Raw genomic sequence first — 19,329 nt, 5'->3', positions numbered from 1 at the left:
AAAGTCTGTGACACCATATGTGCTCATATTTGTGTTTCATGGTCTTTTTTCACATGGTACTGAGTTTATTTTTACCAGTGCATGTAGTAGGAAGAAGACTGATAATCTCTCATAGGATGGCAGATTGTGACTAGGTGACACCTGTGTATGTTTCTTTGTAAAAAACCCTGTTGTTTATTGGTTTTGTAACAAAAATGTAAAATAAGAAACAAAATGCAGTGTTTAAAAGCAAAACAAATCTTGAGGTCTTAAAATATGATTTGGAATATGTTAACTTTTTCTTCTCTTAATGGAAGGACTGTGGGTAGTGTTAATTTTTTCTATGCGATAGGAAAATCTGTTATGACTTGTAGGATCTGAGGCAAATAACTTTTTTTAGCTTCTAGTCATTGGACTGATTTTTCAATAATCTTTCAGAAAAGCAGGTTTGCAAAACAAGTATTTTTAATTAAATATTTAAGTACACAAAGTGATAACAAGTACAAGGGTTTTTTTCCCTAAATGGCTAAGACAGAGAAGCTCACATGCCTTAAAACTCCCAGACAATGATTGCAGCAGCCAGAGAAAACTTAAACAAATGGTTATTCTTAATTTGAATCTCAATGTACGCTGTCCAGGTAAAGTTTACTGACTTGCTTAGTTTCGGTGTTCAGCATGAAGGCTTGCAATGAATGCATTATGGAAATACATGATGCAGAGAATATCTACAGTGCAACTATGGCAATAAAAATCAGCCATTCGTTTGAGTATTGCTTATGCCTAGCTCTTTTTTAAAAGAGTCTCTGATCTGGTGGAATCCACTTGCTTCTGTGAATTTTCAAACCAGCTCACTGTGGAACTTCTGAAAGCTTTTGAGTCAATGAGAAGTTCCAGCTTGCTGATTACAGGAGTAACACTTGGTTCGTAGTACACATACAAGTTCTGAAGGACATGAGGAAACCAGGTTATTTCTAGGATGCTGCAAACTAAAACTAATCAAGTAGTTTTTTTTAAAAAAGGAGGAAGGTCTTTGTTTAAAAGCAGTAGTGCAAAATCCTGGGAAAAGAAAAAAAGGCAGAATTCAACAGGAACAGCTAAGTGAGAGAGTACGTTGAACTCATGAGGTAGACTTCTTTGCAGAAGGGTTTCCTCAGTAACTAAATATTTCTTTCTATGGAAAACTGAGTATGGTAAATTTACTGCAGTTTGTATGTTAAAATACATACATTTGTGTAGATGGATAAAAATGTCCAGAAGAATTAACACTAGATACTTGTGTAGTTGAACTTGCAAATAACTCCAGATGCAGAGGTGGATTTGTGATACTTTGTAGCACATGTGTACATACTGTACAGCTGTCCTACATCTTTTACTCATTCCAGAGGTCATGCTTGTCAGATTCTTCCTGTGTGGTATTAATTTATGTAGGACAAGTATGGATACATCTGTGAGAACTGCTAAAAGTTCACTTAAATAATTGGGGGATTGATTTTAATATCCTGAGTTAAGTCATGTAGGCTCTCAATTAACTATTAAAGAGCAATCACTACTATGCTCTTTGTGTTGTGTATAAAATGATCATTTTTCCTGTAAAGAAGAGAAACAGTCTGGACAATTTTATGCATTATTGTGGTGGCAGAAGAGACCACTGTGAACAAGAGAAGCAAACTTTGGCTCCAAAAAATTAATTGAAGTATGCATGGCTTTACATACTGAGGTATTCAGTGTGGATTTTTCACCTGCCTTTTCCTGAGGTGAAAGGGTGAGGGATAACAGTCTGTGTGCTGTATTTAAATCCCACAAGACTCCATTTGTCTCTTTCTCTTTGCTGTTACATCTTTACAGTATGTAAAGACCCTGTGAAATCTTTGGAAATTCAGTATCCTTAAACAAGAAAGCCCTGTTACTTACTTTGACCTTGTTCTGTTGTCTGGAAATGAAGGCTTAAAAGGATGTTGGACATCACTGTAAGCTATACTTAATTAAGTACTAACATGCCATCCTTCAATCTTGATTCTACTTTCCCAGGAACTTAAATTATTTATGTAGATAATCAGAGTTAATAAGTATATTCAGGATTTATGAAGCAGAAGTATACTTTAGGAAAATGATATCTATTCTTTGCTGATCTTACAGTTGATGGCATTTTTTGTGTTTGATGGGATGGACCAATACGTAAGGTTAATTTTCTTGTATATGGTCTACACATATGCTGGAAATCTTTGCTTTCTTCGCTTGGGTAGACTCCCACAGAGTAGATGATCTGGGCAAAGTTAAGAGAGAGACAAGCACAGCGCAGGGCTGCACCTTCTCAAGTCAGCTGTTACGTGGATCGCTAACTGTGCAGTATATAATAGTCCGCTAGTTAGGATTGCTGCTGGTTTTGCAGTACACGAAATAGTACACTATTAACTGTTTTGACTAAAGGGTTTGTAGACTGCATTCTTATTTGTATGTGTAGGAGTGTGAGAAATTCAGCATATGCTGCTAAGAGCTCGTCCTTGCAGTGTCAGTGTGTGTCATAGATGTGCGTTCCCATATGCGGATGGGTGTTCATAAAGGTAAGCCTATATACTATGTAAGTATACCTGTATAGATAGTAATCTCTTTTCCCCCTCATGTGCATGATTGTTCCTTTTATTTCTAAGTGTATTTAATTATCCACAGTTTTCAGTTGATTTATTCAAGCGTTCTATCCACTAGTCAAAAAGTATTGCTTTAATTTTTAATTTTTTTTTTTATTTTAGAATCCTACTTTATGAGCAATAAAATCTCCTTTTAACTTCCTTTGCATTTTAATCAAGAACTTTTGGAGGCAGTGGACACATAACATACCTATTTGGAGTGCATTGACACTAAATGTGTGAGTTCAGCTGAAATTTGGAGAAGAAAAAAATTGAGCTCCTTTCTAGGCTGATTTTATAACTTGCACTATTTACCTAATAGTGGATACTTTTCAAACCCCATCTCCATCTTTATTTCATCTCCATATGCTCAATATAGTATAGTTCCGGTATGCAGTTTTGGGGGGCTTCAGAATCTCCACAAATAATTAAACAGAGAACTGCAGTTAAACGACTTTCACTAGAAAATAGAAATTAAATAGTAAAAAAAAAAAAGAAATAGTTTTTATTCCTTTTCAAGTTTAATTCTATTACAAAAAGAGTTCCGTTTTCTAGTTTGTCTGGGAAAACCCCAGTGATTTCCAAATAAATTAGGAGGAGCATGGCCAGCACGTTGAGGGAGGTGATCCTTCCCCCCTGCCCTGGTGAGGCCACATCTGGAGGGCTGTGTCCAGTTCTGGGCTCCCCAGTGCAAGAGAGACAGGGAACTACTGCAGAGGGGCCAGCGGAGGGCTACGGAGGTGATGAGGGGACTGGGGCATCTCCTTGATGAGGAAAGGCCCAGAGAGCTGGGGCTGTTTAGCCTGGAGAAGAGAAGACAGAGGGGACCTTGCCAATGCCTGCAGGTATCTTAAGGGCGAGTGTCAGGAGGATGGGGCCAGGCTCCGTTCAGCGGTGCCCAGCAACAGGACAAGGGGCAACGGGCACAAACCGCAACACAGGCAGTTCCACCTGAATACGAGGAAAAGTATTTTTACCTTGAGGGTGACATAGGACTGGAACAGGCTGCCCAGAGAGGCTGTGGAGTCTCCTTTGGAGACATTCAAAACCCTCCTGGATGTGACTGTGCAGTCTCTTCTGGGTGAACTTGCTTTAGAAGGGGGCTGGACTAGATATCTCCAGAGGTCCCTTCAAACTCTGAACCCTTCTGTGATTCTGTGTAAATTCATAGAATTGTAAGGCTGGGGACCACTCTGATTGACTTCTCTGAGACTCTGAATAACAAAGAGCAAAAACTTCACCCAACAGCAGAAACGCACATTTATAGAATGAAATATCATATTAGCTTGAATATTAAATTACTATAGTCTATTTAATGTTTAAACACCTAATAGATGTTAATTAGATTCTTCATTCCAAAGGGACTAACTTATCACCACCCCATTAGTTAAGCAGGAGAGGAAAGCAGTGTGAGAAAAACTGCAATTTCTTGGAGATAAAAGACTTTGATAGTTTTATAGTCACTATTTTTGACCACTGATAGTGGGCCACAATAAAATTGTTGCATGAATTAGCAGAAGAGAACCACTGCAGTGAAGAGGTTTTCATTCTAGCAGGTGCAGAGTAAGACAAGAAGGAACAGGGAGGAAAGCAATGAGTTCCTTCAGCATTCTCTCACACAGTCTTACATTGAAGTTTTATCTCTGTGTAAATGTGTGGGGGTCGAGATGGTTATTGTGATTATAAAGGCACCTCAGTTTAAAATGTGTTGGTTTTGGAAAGTAAAAGGAGTAAAGATCCTTCTTTCTTTAAAGTGAATATTAAAGAGAAATCAGAGTTTATATCTGGTTGACCTACATGTCTACATTTTTGCTCTTGGTGAGAAAATTATTAAACAATAATAGTACATTTCTCATTTTTCTTTCTCTGAGATGCCACCAGTCAAGTCTTCAGACAGTGTTCATGACAACAGTGTTGTCTTTTTGAGGCTTAAAAATGGGAAGAAAGGCTTCTGTACACACAGGGAGAAAAATAATATTTACAAAGAGAAATAGTGTATCATTTTTCCTCTGTTCAGAATACTGTCTTAACAATGGATATTAATAAATCTGTAGCCAAAGTTTCCTAAATGATTGCGGCATGATGGCTGTTGGGTTAGGGAGTGTCAATATGCTGTTTAGATGTGGGGAAAGAACACCTCATCCCCTTTGCCTAAGGACAACCGATATTGAATATAAACTGTGCTAACTTCATACCCTCAATTCTTAAAGTGATTTGTTTATTTTTAAATTACTTAGTAGGTGCAACTTGTCATTTTAACAATTGCTATGGAAACCTCATGCTTTCAATTTTTACTTGCTGTAACACCATTGTCAGGAATGTGAAAACAGTAACGAATTCCTTTGAATACAGCAAGACTGGGTGTTTTTTGGGTTTTGTTTTTTTTTTTTTTTTTCCTTTTAATAATCTGTCCTGGATTGTTTTTTCCAAGGCATGATAAACTTCGGCTATAAATAAGCTACTTGAAGTCTCAGAGCTCACTCTGGGTTACTCTTGCTGATGGGATCGCAAGCTTAAGCAACAGGGCAGTGTGAAGAGAAAGTCTAGCTACTGCCTGTGGCATCAGGAAGAAGGCAGTGCTGTAGTTTCAGTGCTTGGGACTTTGAATTGGAGCTAAGGTAAGGAAGAGGATGCCCACACTTGCCAAGTAGCCATCATTAAGGACTAGTAGACTAGGACAGAGAAGGAGCTGTTGTCCCATGTGCACATGGAGCGTTCCTTACAATGCTCGCTGGGGTCTTTCCAGTCCCTGCTGTTGCAACAAATCTGCACGGTAAATAACAACAGCAACAGGTTTAAAATTACTCTCATTTCGCACAGTTCTTGGAGGCATCCAGCCTTTTTGCCGTTCTTGTAAGCCATTATCATCAGCTTAGAAAGCAAGCACTGTCTCTGAAGTTTGCCGGTTTTGTGATGTTTCTGCCATGACCCATAGTGATTGTATTTGTGGAGTGAATTCAGTAGGATGGATCATCTCGAGTCCTTAATGGAGGTCTGGCAGCAGGGTCAGCAGCAGAAGGGTGAATGCCTCTATGAACATATTCTTTTGAGTCCTGGTATGTCAGGACTTTGTATGTGCTTTGTTGTCGGCAGGTTTTAGAGGCAACGAATTCCATGTATAATATGTGCTATGCAGAGAGAATTTCCTCTTATGATTTCGAGTTTATCTTTAATTGAAGAGCCCCTTGTTGTTCGAGGTCAGACAGAAAGGGAATTGCTGTGCTGTCACTGATGCATTGTTTGTTATTTTATTATAGCTCCTCTCATGTCTTTTTCTCTCAAGTAACCCATCCTGGTGGCCTCTGACTTTCCATAGGAGAACCTCTCTATCCCCTTGATAGTTCTTGCTGCCTGACTATGAATCTTCTTTCATAATCATGTGTTATCCATCAGGACATTCTGCCTCAGGATGTCTGCTCAGCTGGTAGACATCTGATAAATTACAGGCTAAATCTGGGTACTTCTAGAAGAATGTTCCTGTCTGTCTGTCTGTCTGTCTGTCTCAGAGTGTCTTGGTAGGTTATTAAAAGAAAATCTTTTCTACTTGAATCATCCTAGCTGATGCAAGAAGTGTCTGCTTCTACTTTTCTTTTTTAAATTCGATGAGGCAGATCACTCTCTGCCTGCCTGGTTGTTTACCATGCTCTTAGTTTCTGCCAACCACAGATATTATTGCCAGTAACTTTAAAAATAAATTTTGATCTCCAGTATTGATGCAAATACTGAATAGCAACAGGTCTTGAACTGATCCCTGCAGAAATCCAGTGGAAGCATCTCATTTGCTCATAGTCCCCAATTGACTCAGCAATCTGTCAGCCTATTATGAATTCAATTACCCTCTGCTTTATGGTTTATATTGCGAACTTGTATAAATCAAAATGGCATGTGTTGATAAGCCTCTCATGGCATCTTGCAGTACTTCTTAAAATTTTTGTATGATAAATAAGAACTCTCTTTGGCAATTCTATTTGTAGGTTTTTGGGCTCTGAAATTAATTTGCAGTGTCTCAGATTTGTTTTGCTTATGTCTGTTCAGTTTAGCAAATGCATAAAACTGCTGCCAAGGCGCTGGGGAAGGTTTTCTGCAGAATCAGTAAGAATATTTTACAGCTGGGCCAGACTTTTTTTTCCCCTAAATGAGTATTTTAAGTGTTGCCTTATTCTGAGTATTGTTTCTTATCAGCTGTCAGGTGAATTTTTTATCTCTTCCACTCTTTGTGTTTTGTTTTTCTCGTAGATCTGAGAATTGTACTTCCCCAAACCAAAGCTGCTGTAGCTTAGCTGTGACAGTACCAGCCTGTCAGAGCCCTGCATGCCTATCCATGCACGCCTAAAGGTTTAGCTGCTTGTGTTGAAGATGCGCTCGGGCTGAGGCTCAGGCTGGAGCTTGCTGCAAGTGTGAGGCACAGGCACAGCTGCGATGTAGCTCGAGCTGGGGTCAAGGGTGAGGGCCTGAGCATAAATTACCTCCCAAGGAAGAAGGGTAGGCTCCTTTCAGCTCTTATCATAATTCGGCTGTTTTCCTAGTGGTCTGATCCAAGGCTACGCAGATGTACCACGGCAAACCTGGCCTTGAGCACTGGCAGCCAAGCCCCTGGGAAGGAGTGGGTGTGCTCAGCGTCAGACAGCCCTTTTATGGGCTCTGGGCATTTCCATTTGGTTAAAAATAACAACCTACTTCATTAGTGTCAGACTAATGAATTTCAGATTGCTCCACAGCTAGGTTTTTTACTGTCCAAGATGATTGATACTAGTTCAATTACATAATTAGTTAATGAGAAGTTTATAGAAATTTGGAAATTTTCAATCTGAGACCATTTGTTTTAGCATTAGTTACTGATGTGGTCTTGAACTCCTAACGGGGTGGTTACAGACCTGCAGGTATAGTGAACGTTATAGAGAGAAAACATCAACTTGAATAATTGTTCATGAACAAATGCTGATGAACACATGAAAGTTGTGATGAAGATTGCAAGGATGATACTTGAAGACAGTCTGGTGGAAGATTTTTCTTTGGGAACTGTGCTTATTTGACAGAAAGAAAGGACATAACTCACTTTTTCAGCAACCAGATCGCATTCTTTTGCATTTCTTTTTGGTAGTGTAGGATAGGCTATTAGCCAAAAGGGGGGTGGTGGTGTTGATGGTACTTTTTCCTGCTGCTTCGGCTGGGAACCATTTCTTTTATTTGTTTTCTCTCCATTTGCTTCTCACCGCCTGCTCCATCCTTTAAAAAGGTTTTTCAATTGTACGTTCTGTTTTGTCGTTTTGTTTTTTTTTTTTCTTTTTACGGTGATCCTCTGCTCCAGCACTCATCTCACCAGCAGTATCTCGCCATAGGGCTGTAAAGCCAATGGTATGTATCCAACCTCAGGCATCCTGTGTTCTTTAAATCTACCAAATGGTTCATCGGTGCTCTTGCCCATGTTCAGGCACAGCTGGATGCAGAGCAAGTGGGGAAGGCTGCAGTGGGGAAGGCAGATGGGAGGGAGGGCAAGGGATGAATTATGTGAGCCTGCATCACAGCCAGTGTGCTGCTTTTTATGTTGGGATGGGGCAACTAACTTGATTAGTGTGTGTTTTCATAAAGGCATGTACTGTTTTACTAGTGCCTCATTATCAGAAGAAAAATACTGTATTTGGTAAATTCTTCAGGGTATTCAAATGCCTCTGTTACTTCTGCATCTTGGTGAAATGAAAAGTATTATTTATTTTGTATGCTGCTTTTTTTTCCCACTGGACCTATTTATCCATTTCATATTTGCATGTACACAAGTATGGTGAAGGTATGACTTTGTCTTGTGACTGGTGAACTGCTGTAAATATGGTGATGTTTCAGGAGTGAAACTTTGTATTTGTGGCTTCTTGATAAAGCATTGACAAAGCCCTATTTGCAGTATGAAAAGTATGTATGTCTCTAACTTGTGTGCTCTGTCAAAGTCCATCTTCTAAGTGCGGCCTTTCTGGTGAAACAGTTATGCCAATACCTGTAAAGCTAAAACTCATTCCACATTAACGTCATCTTTTCATAATTTCAGAATATGTATGGAGCAGGTCATACACCGTGCTAATTATATACAGTAAAATAGTGATTGTGTGATCCTGTGCCAATTGCTGTTCATATTTGCAGCACCACAGAAAAAGTATTTTTGATTTTTTTTTTTATTATTTTTACTACTTACCATTGGACAATTTGTCACATCTGATTACTTCTGTTTACAATTCTCTTGACTAAGTCCCTTAGCTCAAGGCAATGTTTCGTTTTAAAAAAACAAACCAACCACAAACCAGACCACACTGGTAGCACACTAAAACAGAAAAGCGTCTTCAGCTTCTGTCCAGGCTTCATCTAGAGTAGCAGCACAAAGATTCCAGGAAACTAGTTGTAAGCAGCCAAGTGGGAATTTTTCCAGAACTGGGAGGAAATTTCTAGGTGAGAAAAAGCTGACATTATGTTCCATAGACCTGTGCTTGGGGATTTAGCTGCAGTGCCACTGTGTCCAGAGACTCCTAGTTCAGTGGGATGACTTCTGGGTGCTTTACAGGCTGTTTTGCAGTACAGGTAGATGTAGACATGACTCCCTCTGCTACCAGTGTGGTAACAGCTCTTTTCATGGCTTTTCATTTTGGCTGTCTTTTCATTCATATGCCTGTTTGTCCTATTTTTCTAAGTAGCAACTAGTATGGGCTGTGTTCATTCAAGAGATTGTGCCCAAAGCTTGTGAATTTATTTCTACAAGTGAATATGCTCACAGTATTATTATTATTTTTAACAAACACTTCTTTAAAGTCTTACTTGAAATTACTTCTGTTGCTGTGCTACCACTACTGTTGTGTTTTGAAGCCTTGAACTGTCAAGGAATTATGAGGTATTTTTATTCTGTGACATTTTAAATTATTCTTTCCATAGGGGAAGCCTGTGGGAACGCCAGATGCTGGTGCCTATTTCCGTGTGCTAGCAGAGCATGAGGTAGCTGCCTTCTTTACTTCACCAAGCGCAATTAGAGCAATCCGTCAGCAGGACCCTGAGGCAGCCTTGGGAAAGCAGTACTCTCTGAAAAGGTAAACTAAGGATACACTGGAAACAGTTTCTTACAGAAATGGGCTGGATGAACTAAGAATAGCAGAGTGTCTGGGACTTTGCCCACCTCTGTATAGCAGAATTTAAGTGTGTTCTTGACAATTTGGGTGTTTGTCTATTTGCTTGTAATTTTATATTGATATTTTGGAGGAGGTGAAAGCTGTTAAAAAGATTACAATTCTAAGGTTAAGAGCTCTTACTGAGTTAGGATTATTCGCTCAACCTCAGTTTTACTCCACTGTGCTTATACCCTGTAATACTGTCTTGGATTACATGATCCTGTACTGTCTTCCCACATGACCTCTCATTTCATTGAGTGCGCAGAATCTTTAGTGTTCATCATCAGCTAGTCAATGTTTTGTTTCTCTCCCCATAACTTAGTTACTGTTTATGGTTATGTGCTCCAAAGACTGAGCTATTTGCTATCTTGTACTGGTTTTAGGGTGTCCATCACTATACTATCTCAGCATGCTTCAAAATCATGACTGAGTTCATCCTCACAAATCCCCTGTGAGATGAGAGTGGTATTATCTGTATTTTGCAGATGGGAAGCTGAGTTACAGAGAGATTAAGGTCAAAGTCGTCTATTAGTTTTGAATATCCAGTCTGAGCTGCTGAACGACCACTGTTTCAGAGTTCTTACCATTACATGGTTCAAGTGTGTTATTAGCATTATATTAATAAAATGCCTCTCACGCTGACTTGCATCTGTGAGTGTTTAGTACTTCTACAGACCAAGTTTCTGTATCCTATGGCAGACATTCTGAAAATTAAAAATACATGGGTTTGGACTACATCTAATCTTGAAGTTGAGTAATTTACTCAGCATCAAACAAGGACTCCGTCAGACTGTATAGGCGGTATTCAGTCATAAGAACATCTTTTATCACACTTGTCCAATGAGAAGGGGAAGATGCAAAGCCATGTAACTTCATCAGACCTCTATATTCTTAATTGCTCAGGGAAGTTTTATTTATTAGTAAGCTGAATTTATTCCTGAGGTATTCATTACAAGTTCGTCATTATTTTCTTCCATCTGTTTTGAGTGCTATCATCAATTCTTACCACTCCTAGAAATAGGAAACAAGCTCATTTGAGACCCTAATGCACCATTCTTCTATGTTGTTTATTGACAAGAAAGTGATTCAGATGCTAGAAAATTTAATTGCTGTTCCTCAGCATTTTTTGAGCAATGAGTAAAATGACTTTAATCTGCCTTTAGAGCATTCATTTAATGGAAAATCTGCTAACCTGCTCTGTAAGCTGTCACATTTTCTGGCCAAATGAGAATTCCAGATAAGTCTCCTTGCTATATCAGTTGCCCCAGATATAAAGAGGTATTTCATCATTCCTATTCAGTGCATAGTTAATGAGCTTCTCCATTTGTCTGCAGGTTTAGTTGTCTCATAATTCACTCAGCTTTGCGCCATGTCATTCACTGGTATGTGACTTCTCTTTAATAAACTGTCTAGCACAGCATTTAGTATATAGTAGGTGTAGTTGTTAAGAAATGGAGTCCAACAGGTGATTTAAATTTCCATTCTAGGAAAATCCTGGGGTTTGGGTGTTAGTTACTTGGATGGACTTTTCTATCCAAGGTCAAGTGAGTTCTGTCTGTTTCAGATTGAAGTCGGTCTTACTTTTAGTTAATTTACTTAATCTGTGATGCTTTTTTCTCTGTTACATGGTGCAGAATCTTTGAAATGAGATGTCTTTCTGTTACTTGGGCCAGACGTATCCTTACTTACTCTAGACTCTAAACCACATGTCCAGGAATGCAGTCCTGAAAGTGGTACATTTCATTCCTGGAAAATTCTACTGAAAAACTGATAAAGGTTAATGTCACTTTTAAAAAATTCTGTTACAAAAGACAATTACTGATAAAGTACAGAGTTGGTAGGCAAAGCCATCTTCCAGTATACAAGAGTACTTGATTTACAGAAGTTGAATTATAAGCAGACTTATGTTCTTTTGAAATGACATAAGTTAAATAGACTTCTGTTAAGAACTGATGTGGGTGGCATCACTGGCTTCTGCACAAAATTATTTGTGAGGTTTCCAAAGGTTCTAGTGTGTATGCTTCAAATTCCTTGTTGGCTATTGGAGTCAAATAATGAGATTTGTTTCCCTTTGACACAAAACATCACCTGTGTCTTAAGTAAAACAGATGTTCCCTTTATAGTACTCTAGGAGAAAAACTCTTGCTAGAGGATCTAAAGACCCAGCTTTTAATAATACACGGTGCTGCTAAGCAGTCTGTCTGATCTTATTGCTGCCTGTTGTGCTTGAAAAACAACTAACATTCAAATTCTGCAACCCTCATGTACCCGAGCATATTCTGTTCAGATTTTGGTATCTGTTCACATCTTCATGAGGTAACTCCATAACACCAAGCCATTAGCTCTTCCCATATTTGGAATCACGCTTCATCTTTTAATTGACATAATTGTTATATGAACTGGTTAGGTCTGATTTCCAAGTGATTGGCAACTGACAGTTTTGCATGAAATGGGGCAACAACTCAGCAGATTGTGGCTTTTTTGGTTTTTGGTCAATTGTGTATATTCTGCCATTTTATGTCAAGAGAATCTATAGATTCTAGGTTGTTCATCTGATACCAGGTATTAATACACTTGCTTTAGAAAGAAATATGAGACTGCATAAAAACCTGTGCAGAAATAATACAATAAAGTAGATTAGAAACTCCCGTTTTCTGTCTCATAACACAGGAACAAGAGGATGTGAAATTAAAGTAGCAAATTTGCAAAATTGTTAGATCAAAATACTTTCTCATATAATTGATGTCTCACACGTGCTGCTAGAGGATATGTGATTAAGACGCAGAATGTAGGACAATTGAAGTACATTGTGCAGTCTTCCTGCTACCCCCTGCTCTGGCCATTCCTGTTGGAGGTCTGAGCTGTGTTTGTGAAGAGCCTTTGTGGGGCTCCCTTTCACCCACACTGTGAGAAGATGAGCTGCAGTTGTGTTCTGCATCTCTCTTGACTGTCACCCACACCTCCTGTGCTCAGATTCTCATGACCAAGGTGAAATCTGTTCAAGGAGGAAAACACACACACAGGTCAATGGAGAAAAATCAGGAGACCTGAAAATATTACTTCTTTATTTTACATGTTTAAGTGTCTGCAGTCTCCAGGTGCATAAAGAATTAGTAAGTTTCCAGTTTGTGTTAACAAGTGCAAATGAACCTTCCTCAATGTCTTTTCAGGAAAAAAGCTTATTTAACGTGATGCAGATAGAGGTTTTCTTTGCCAGAGAAAGCTGGTGTATGTGTTCCAGAACAAAAAACACTTCTGTGATCTTTTAATTTGGAAAAGTGCAGCTCAGATTATTACCCATGTGAAAACTCCTGCTTTTGGGAAGTGGTTTGGAGATGCAGTTTCTTTTGTGCTTGGAGTGACACCAAAATGTACATGCTGTATTGAACAATTTGGATTGCATCAAGGCCATTAGGGACTTTGATCTGTCCCATGTGTCAGGTGACACTTCAAGTCCACTCTGCTGGACTTTTGAATAGCACCAAAAGCTTGATTGCACTGAATTTTATGTTAGGAATGTAGGTTTTCAGAACAACAGCTTAGCACATACTTATTTAAGAGAGGTTTTAAGATCTTTCTTCCCCATTAACTGCATTGCAGAGATAGATGATTGCAGTAATAGGTGCACTGACATGCTTTGAAGTTTTAAGTGGATGGTTAAAAAGTTGTTCATAGTGGGACATTTCATAACCATTGCCACCTCTTTCTTGCCATGCTGTTTGATAGGAGAAAATAAGTCCATAGTTCTTAGGCTTTGTTAGACTTGCGACACTGATATTCTTTTTGATGGTTTTGTGCTATAAATTTGCCAAAGAGCTAATCCCTGTCCTTCTTGCAACATAAGGTTGCTCTTGAGCCTGCAGATTATGCAATATGATTACTAAAGCTGGCAATTCAGGAGAGAGGGATTCTGCTTTTGGCTCAGGTGGTGACATGTCTTAACTTTTCATCATGTTTTAACTTGGGCCGGTAATTAAGCACCACACAGCTGCTCACTCACTGCCCCCTCACCCAGAGGGGTGGGGAGGAGAATTGGAAAAGAATGTAAAATTTGAGGGTTGAAATAAGAACAGTTTAATAATTGAAATAAAATAAAAATGAAAGAACAACAGTAATAACAATAACAGTTATAATGAAAAGGAGGGAGAAGGGGTAGGAATGAAATCCAAAGGGAAGGGAGGAAAGAAAAGTGATGCACAACACAGCTGCTCACCACCCTCTGACCGATGCCCAGCCAGTCCCCAAGCAGTGATCCACAAGCAATGATCCACAGGCTCCGGATATCACACTTATATACTCTGCGTAACATCCCATGGTGTGGAATATCCCTTTGGCCAGTTTGGGTCACCTGTCCTGGCTGTGCCCCCTCCCAGTTCCCCGTGCCCCTCCAGCCCTCTCGCTGGCAGGGACCAAGAAACTGAAAAGTCCTTGACTCAGTGTAAACATCAACCAGCAGCAACCAAAGCCATCAGTGTGCCATCAACGTTGTTCTCACACCAAATCCCAAACACAGCTGGGCACCAGCTACTAGGAAGAAAATTAACTCTATCCCAGCCAAGACCAGGACACTTTTTCAAGTCTTTTATGTTCTTGGTGTTTTAATAGCCCTATTTTTAAAACAAGGATGCTTAACACTATTTTTCTGCAGTTGATACAATGAATTAATAAATTGAATTGTTACATCATAGCTGAAATGTTGTGTTTAACATCCCTAACTGCAGAACATTCCATGTAACGTAAATTGCTCAGTCCTTAACAGGAGTGCCCTGCATGTGAATGTGAGTCTTAAAAAACTTTAAAAAAAAAAAAAATACTTGTGGGTTTTACTTACACAGTATTTCATTCTCTTCTATCATAAACTTTTATCTGTTATATCTTCCAGTTAGCTATCAACTATAATTACCAGCAATAGCTTGTGCTTTACAATAAAAAACATTCAGGTGCAAGATAGTGATTGGGGTCACACTCATAATTATTATCTGCTAACGTGGGACGTGTTCAGAAAGCAGTTTACCAAAATGATGTTGTTTATTTGAGTGCAGAAAACTATGCTTATTTGATGTGAAAGGTGCTTATACATTTGAATCCCTGCCTTCTATTCCAAGAAAGAAGACACTCCAAGTCATCTTGGGGTGTCAGAAAGGAGGATTGGCTGTAACGCTGTCCTGAAATTGAGGAAGTTGAATTCTTTCTTCTGCATGTTCAGGTTCAACATGGTAATATTTTTCAAGATCTTCTGACTTTCATAAGTTTGTAACTAGTTGTGCAGTGAATTGATGTTCATATATCAGAGTTGTTATTATGGCTACCACTACGATTGTTACTTCTGCTTAGTTAACAGGTAAGACCGTTCTCAGGTTGTAATATTTAGCTGGTGCAGGGGTCGCTACCTTGGTAATTAGGATTCCCAGTCATGATTTAATCCTGGCTGGCAACCAAGCACCATGCAGCCACTCGCTCACTGCCTCAGCACGCAGAAGGATGGGGAGGAGAATTAGAAAGGAATGTAAAACTCAAGGGTTGAAATAAGAACAATTCAATAGGTAAAGCAAAAGCCATGCGCACAAGCAATCTTTTGCTTGTGGAAGTTTATTTTCCTTTATTCTAATTCTGGATTTGTAAATGGATCTAAGAGATGTAAACTTACCAAATTTTTTATGTCTAGGCCAAGCATCGCTGTGAAAAAAACTCTGTTCAATTTTAGGGCACGTGGTTTATTGCACTTTGTGATGCTTCATCCCATGTTTTACTTATATTGTCTTCAGATGTAGCTTTACTCTGCACATTTTCTTGTCTTGCATCTACACAGCAAGCAGGTCACTGGTCCTTACACTGAGAGAGGCTGCCTTTTATGCCGATGCGATATACCTATCCTCTGGAGAGGAACAGGGGGTGAATATTCAAATTATGTTTTTTGGTTTGGGCAGCCTTGTTGTGGGATGTCTGTGGTCTCTAGATAAGAGGTCAATATCTAGGTTCCCTCTTAGAGGTATTCCCAGTTCTGTGGTCAGACAGGCTGGTCTGTACATTTCTCTTTCTCATTTCTGACACCCTTGAGTTACTTGCTCTGATTTTTCTCATAATTTCCTAAATTGCTTTCTGAATTTTATCTACATGGAAAGATGAATCTCATAGTTTTCTTTCTAAATTACAGGCCTCTGAAGTGAAGTCTGTTTCATGCCCACCATGTCTAAGAATTAATTTCTTTTTTGGTGGCCACAAGTCTACAAGTTTTACAAAATCATTGCAGTTTGTGTCCATTGCTGAAGGACAAGAATCAAGCCCTTTGTTCGGCAGTTGTCTTCATTCACAGTGGACTGTGTGAAGACTTGGAAGTGAAATAAGCTGTCACTGACATTGATCTGGCTGTGGTAAAGTGTGCTGCAATCCTTACAAGGGGACATTTTTGAGAAGTATGTTTAATCCTAGGGTCTAATGTTGGGCCATGTGAAGCTCCATTCATATCTTAATTAGATATTCTTTCATCTCAGAAGCCTTGAGGATTAATGCTGTACTTGATAGAGTGTCTCTGCAGTTTCTTTTGGCGTGACAGGCTGTGGAATGTTCAGTCACTTGTAGCGCGAGTATACCTGTACATTTTCACTCTAAGAAAGGATGAGGTTATTTGCTAGTAAACAGAATTCTTCTGATGTGGAGTCTGAATCTGTGTTTGCCTCTTTCCTCTCTTCCCTCAACTCTTTGAAGTTTTAAATTGCATTTCTGTGTAAAATGAAAGTGCTTTGTAGGTGGTATGCTGAGCAGGGGGAATTTGGGAGAGCGGAGGCATCAGCCCACCCTGTGTGGATACTACAGAAGGGGAAGCAAGTTCTTTGGTCTGTAGTGACAGGGCATGTATATGGCAGTTCTGCATTCAGAATTCACATCATGCCTCGTGGCAGGATTGCACCTGGTAGTTACAAACAGGTATTGACATGGCTGAAGTGTTTCAGATTGCCACACCAGCCTTCCAGGGAAGGAAGTGCGGTTTTCTATTGTGATTTATCTGTAAAATGAAGTCAGAAATGTTATATCTTAACTTTCCCTTTAGATTTTATTTCCCAAATAGATGATTTCTATTCAAAGCCTTGCTTAAATAGGAACATGTTTAAGTGTGCAGCAAAATAAGAATGTCCAAAACTTTCAGACATTCCTGATTTTGTTTTTTTTTCTGAGGTGCAGGAACATCTCTTCCAAGTTATATTGCAATAACTTAATAGCTGTGTCTATTGCTATTTTTTTAAACAGTAGCTGAACAAAGTCTCTATACTGTGGCTTAGGCATGTGTTTGTTAGTGTTACTCTAGGGCCTTAAATTTTGTTTCATTTTGGTTTTCATTTTGGTTTTGTTATGTAAAAAAGAAACCTTACCCTTTTGAGTTTCTTAAAGGTGAATTGCTCCGTAAGGTTGCCTGTCTTTGTGAACTATAGATGAAGCCTAGAGAGCTAGTTCAGCATAGACATATTTTTTGGATAAGAGCCAAGTAAGATAAGTACCATGCATTGCTTTCAATAGAAATCATGCTGTCACAACAAAGACTGTAAAGCTAGGCATGTACTAATGACAAAGTATTGAATGTAAATCAGCAGTTCATCTGAGTATAAGTTGGCTGTTCATTTTCATCTGTATGTCATGAACCTGAATGTTTCTGTTCCGTGTTTCTACCTGAAGAGGATTGCTTATTTTTTAATTGAAGGTGTAGGGGCAAGGTTGTAAATAATTCTTCTCTTTAGTACTCCTTATTAGGTGATGGTGACTGGCCAGTGTCGAGTATCTGTGACTATAGAATGGAACATAATGTTTCAGTTGGAAGGGCCCTACAATAGTCATCTAGTCCAACTACCTGACCAGTTCAGGGCTGACCAAAAAGGTGTGTTAAGGGCATTGTCCAAATGCCTTGTCAGTGTTTAAGGGGCATCGACCACCTCTCTAGCAAGCCTATTCCAGTGTTTGACCATCTTCACACGCGCGCACACACACATGCACACGCGTACACCCACACCCACCCACCTCGGGAAGCTGTAGAGAGCAATGAGGTCACCCCTTGGCCTAATTTTCTCTAAACTAGACAAAGCCAAAGTCCTCAGCTGCTCCACACAGGAGATGCCTTCCAGCCCTTCACCAGCTTTGTTGCCCTCCTCTGGATGCATTCAAGCACCTTCACATCCTTCTTAAATTGTGGGGCCCACAACTGCACGCAGCAGTCAAGGTGAGGCCACACCATTTGCAGTTTAACACGGTTTTAAATTGCCTTTTAGGAAGTAATTGCAAAAAATCTGCCATGACGTGAATAAAGTTATAGTGCAAATGTTAGATCAAAACCTTAGCAGCATGCAGTAATGTATGGTAATGTCTAGATTCTGAGTACTGATCGTTTGATTGAAGAAAGATTTGAAGAAAGACCTTATCCTTCTAAACAGGGTGTGAAGTGAATTTGTAATGCTTAATGAAGGATGATAAAATGTGACTAAGCATCCAGTAAAAGATTATGAAGTTAAAGTCTTTGTGTGGGTTGAATACTCAGGTATATAGCCCTGCCTAATTTAACGGTACAAGCATGCAGATCACATCTTTCAGGACTGCTGAGCGTTGCATCTCTTTTCTGCCAAAGCTGGCTGTGGAATGTCCAGCCAAGTGAGCTGAAGAAATAGTGCTGCAATCAGGGGCCCAAGGCTGCTGAATGTTGTTCTGACTGGCATTGTCTAGAATGATTACTTTACTCTTTCTATTTATGTACATACAATTTGCCTCTCCACAGGAAAATGGCTTTATGTCCCATTGTCTCCAAAAACTCATTTCCAAATGCCTATAAAAAGGTGGCTCAACAGTTCAAAAAATACTAAAATCTGTTTAAATGAAACATTATTAACTTCAAACTAAGAGTTATGCTACGGGTATTTCCTTTTAGTTCTGTTTATTTTTTTATTAATTGTTCTGATGTCTCTTTCTGACCCTTTTTTGGTATTTAATTCTTATTTTTCCTTAACGGATATCTACCTAGTTCCTGTTTACAGAGCATTTAATTATTTTTCACTTCCATCGACAGCTGCTTGCCTTTGGTCTTCCACTGTTATTGCATTCAGAAAGGAAAGCTTCTTTTACATGATGTATTAAGTAGCATAAAGTAATATTGCTAAGACTCTAATTGTTACTTAGTAGGAAGGATCATACAAAGAGTAAAAATCTTTCTTCCCTTCTTATCTGGGGTACTGACAGGACATATTTATTGAATTTGTTACCTTGTTTCCCTTTCCCCATCAGATCAAGATATATACATTTTTATTTTTATTTAAAGGTGCAGAACATTATTTGTAGCTGGCGAGCACTGTGATGTGGACACACTAGAATGGTCAAAAAAGGTCTTCAAAGTGCCTGTCTTGGACCACTGGTGGCAAACTGGTGAGTGTTTTAAAATACAGTGAAGGGGATATTTTCAGTCTTGTTTCCCAAGTCTGCAGGTAGAACTGGTTTTTCTTTCCATGAACAGTTAAACAGGCAGGACCAAGTGTGAAAATAAAAATTCAGACAGGAAGAATGTTTTTAGAAGTGGTCTGAAAAGTGACTTCAGGACATATTTAAAACACAACATT

General features: G+C 39.1%; 1 protein-coding gene across 5 annotated transcripts in view; it reads left to right on the top strand.

Annotated features, from left to right (window-relative positions):
* The window catches only part of ACSS3 (acyl-CoA synthetase short chain family member 3), a 99,034-nt gene that overhangs the window by 33,613 nt on the left and 46,092 nt on the right, over positions 1-19,329 (top strand). For all 5 annotated transcript variants that reach the window (XM_056340879.1, XM_056340880.1, XM_056340882.1 and 2 more), the window contains 2 exons: positions 9,513-9,664; positions 19,035-19,138. In XM_056340879.1, coding sequence (XP_056196854.1) covers positions 9,513-9,664; positions 19,035-19,138 — 256 coding nt within the window. The remainder of the gene's footprint in view (positions 1-9,512; positions 9,665-19,034; positions 19,139-19,329) is intronic.

This window comes from Falco biarmicus, chromosome 5 (genome assembly GCF_023638135.1).
Source record: "Falco biarmicus isolate bFalBia1 chromosome 5, bFalBia1.pri, whole genome shotgun sequence".
NCBI lineage: Eukaryota > Metazoa > Chordata > Aves > Falconiformes > Falconidae > Falco > Falco biarmicus.
This window is presented reverse-complemented; position numbering and strand designations above follow the sequence as displayed.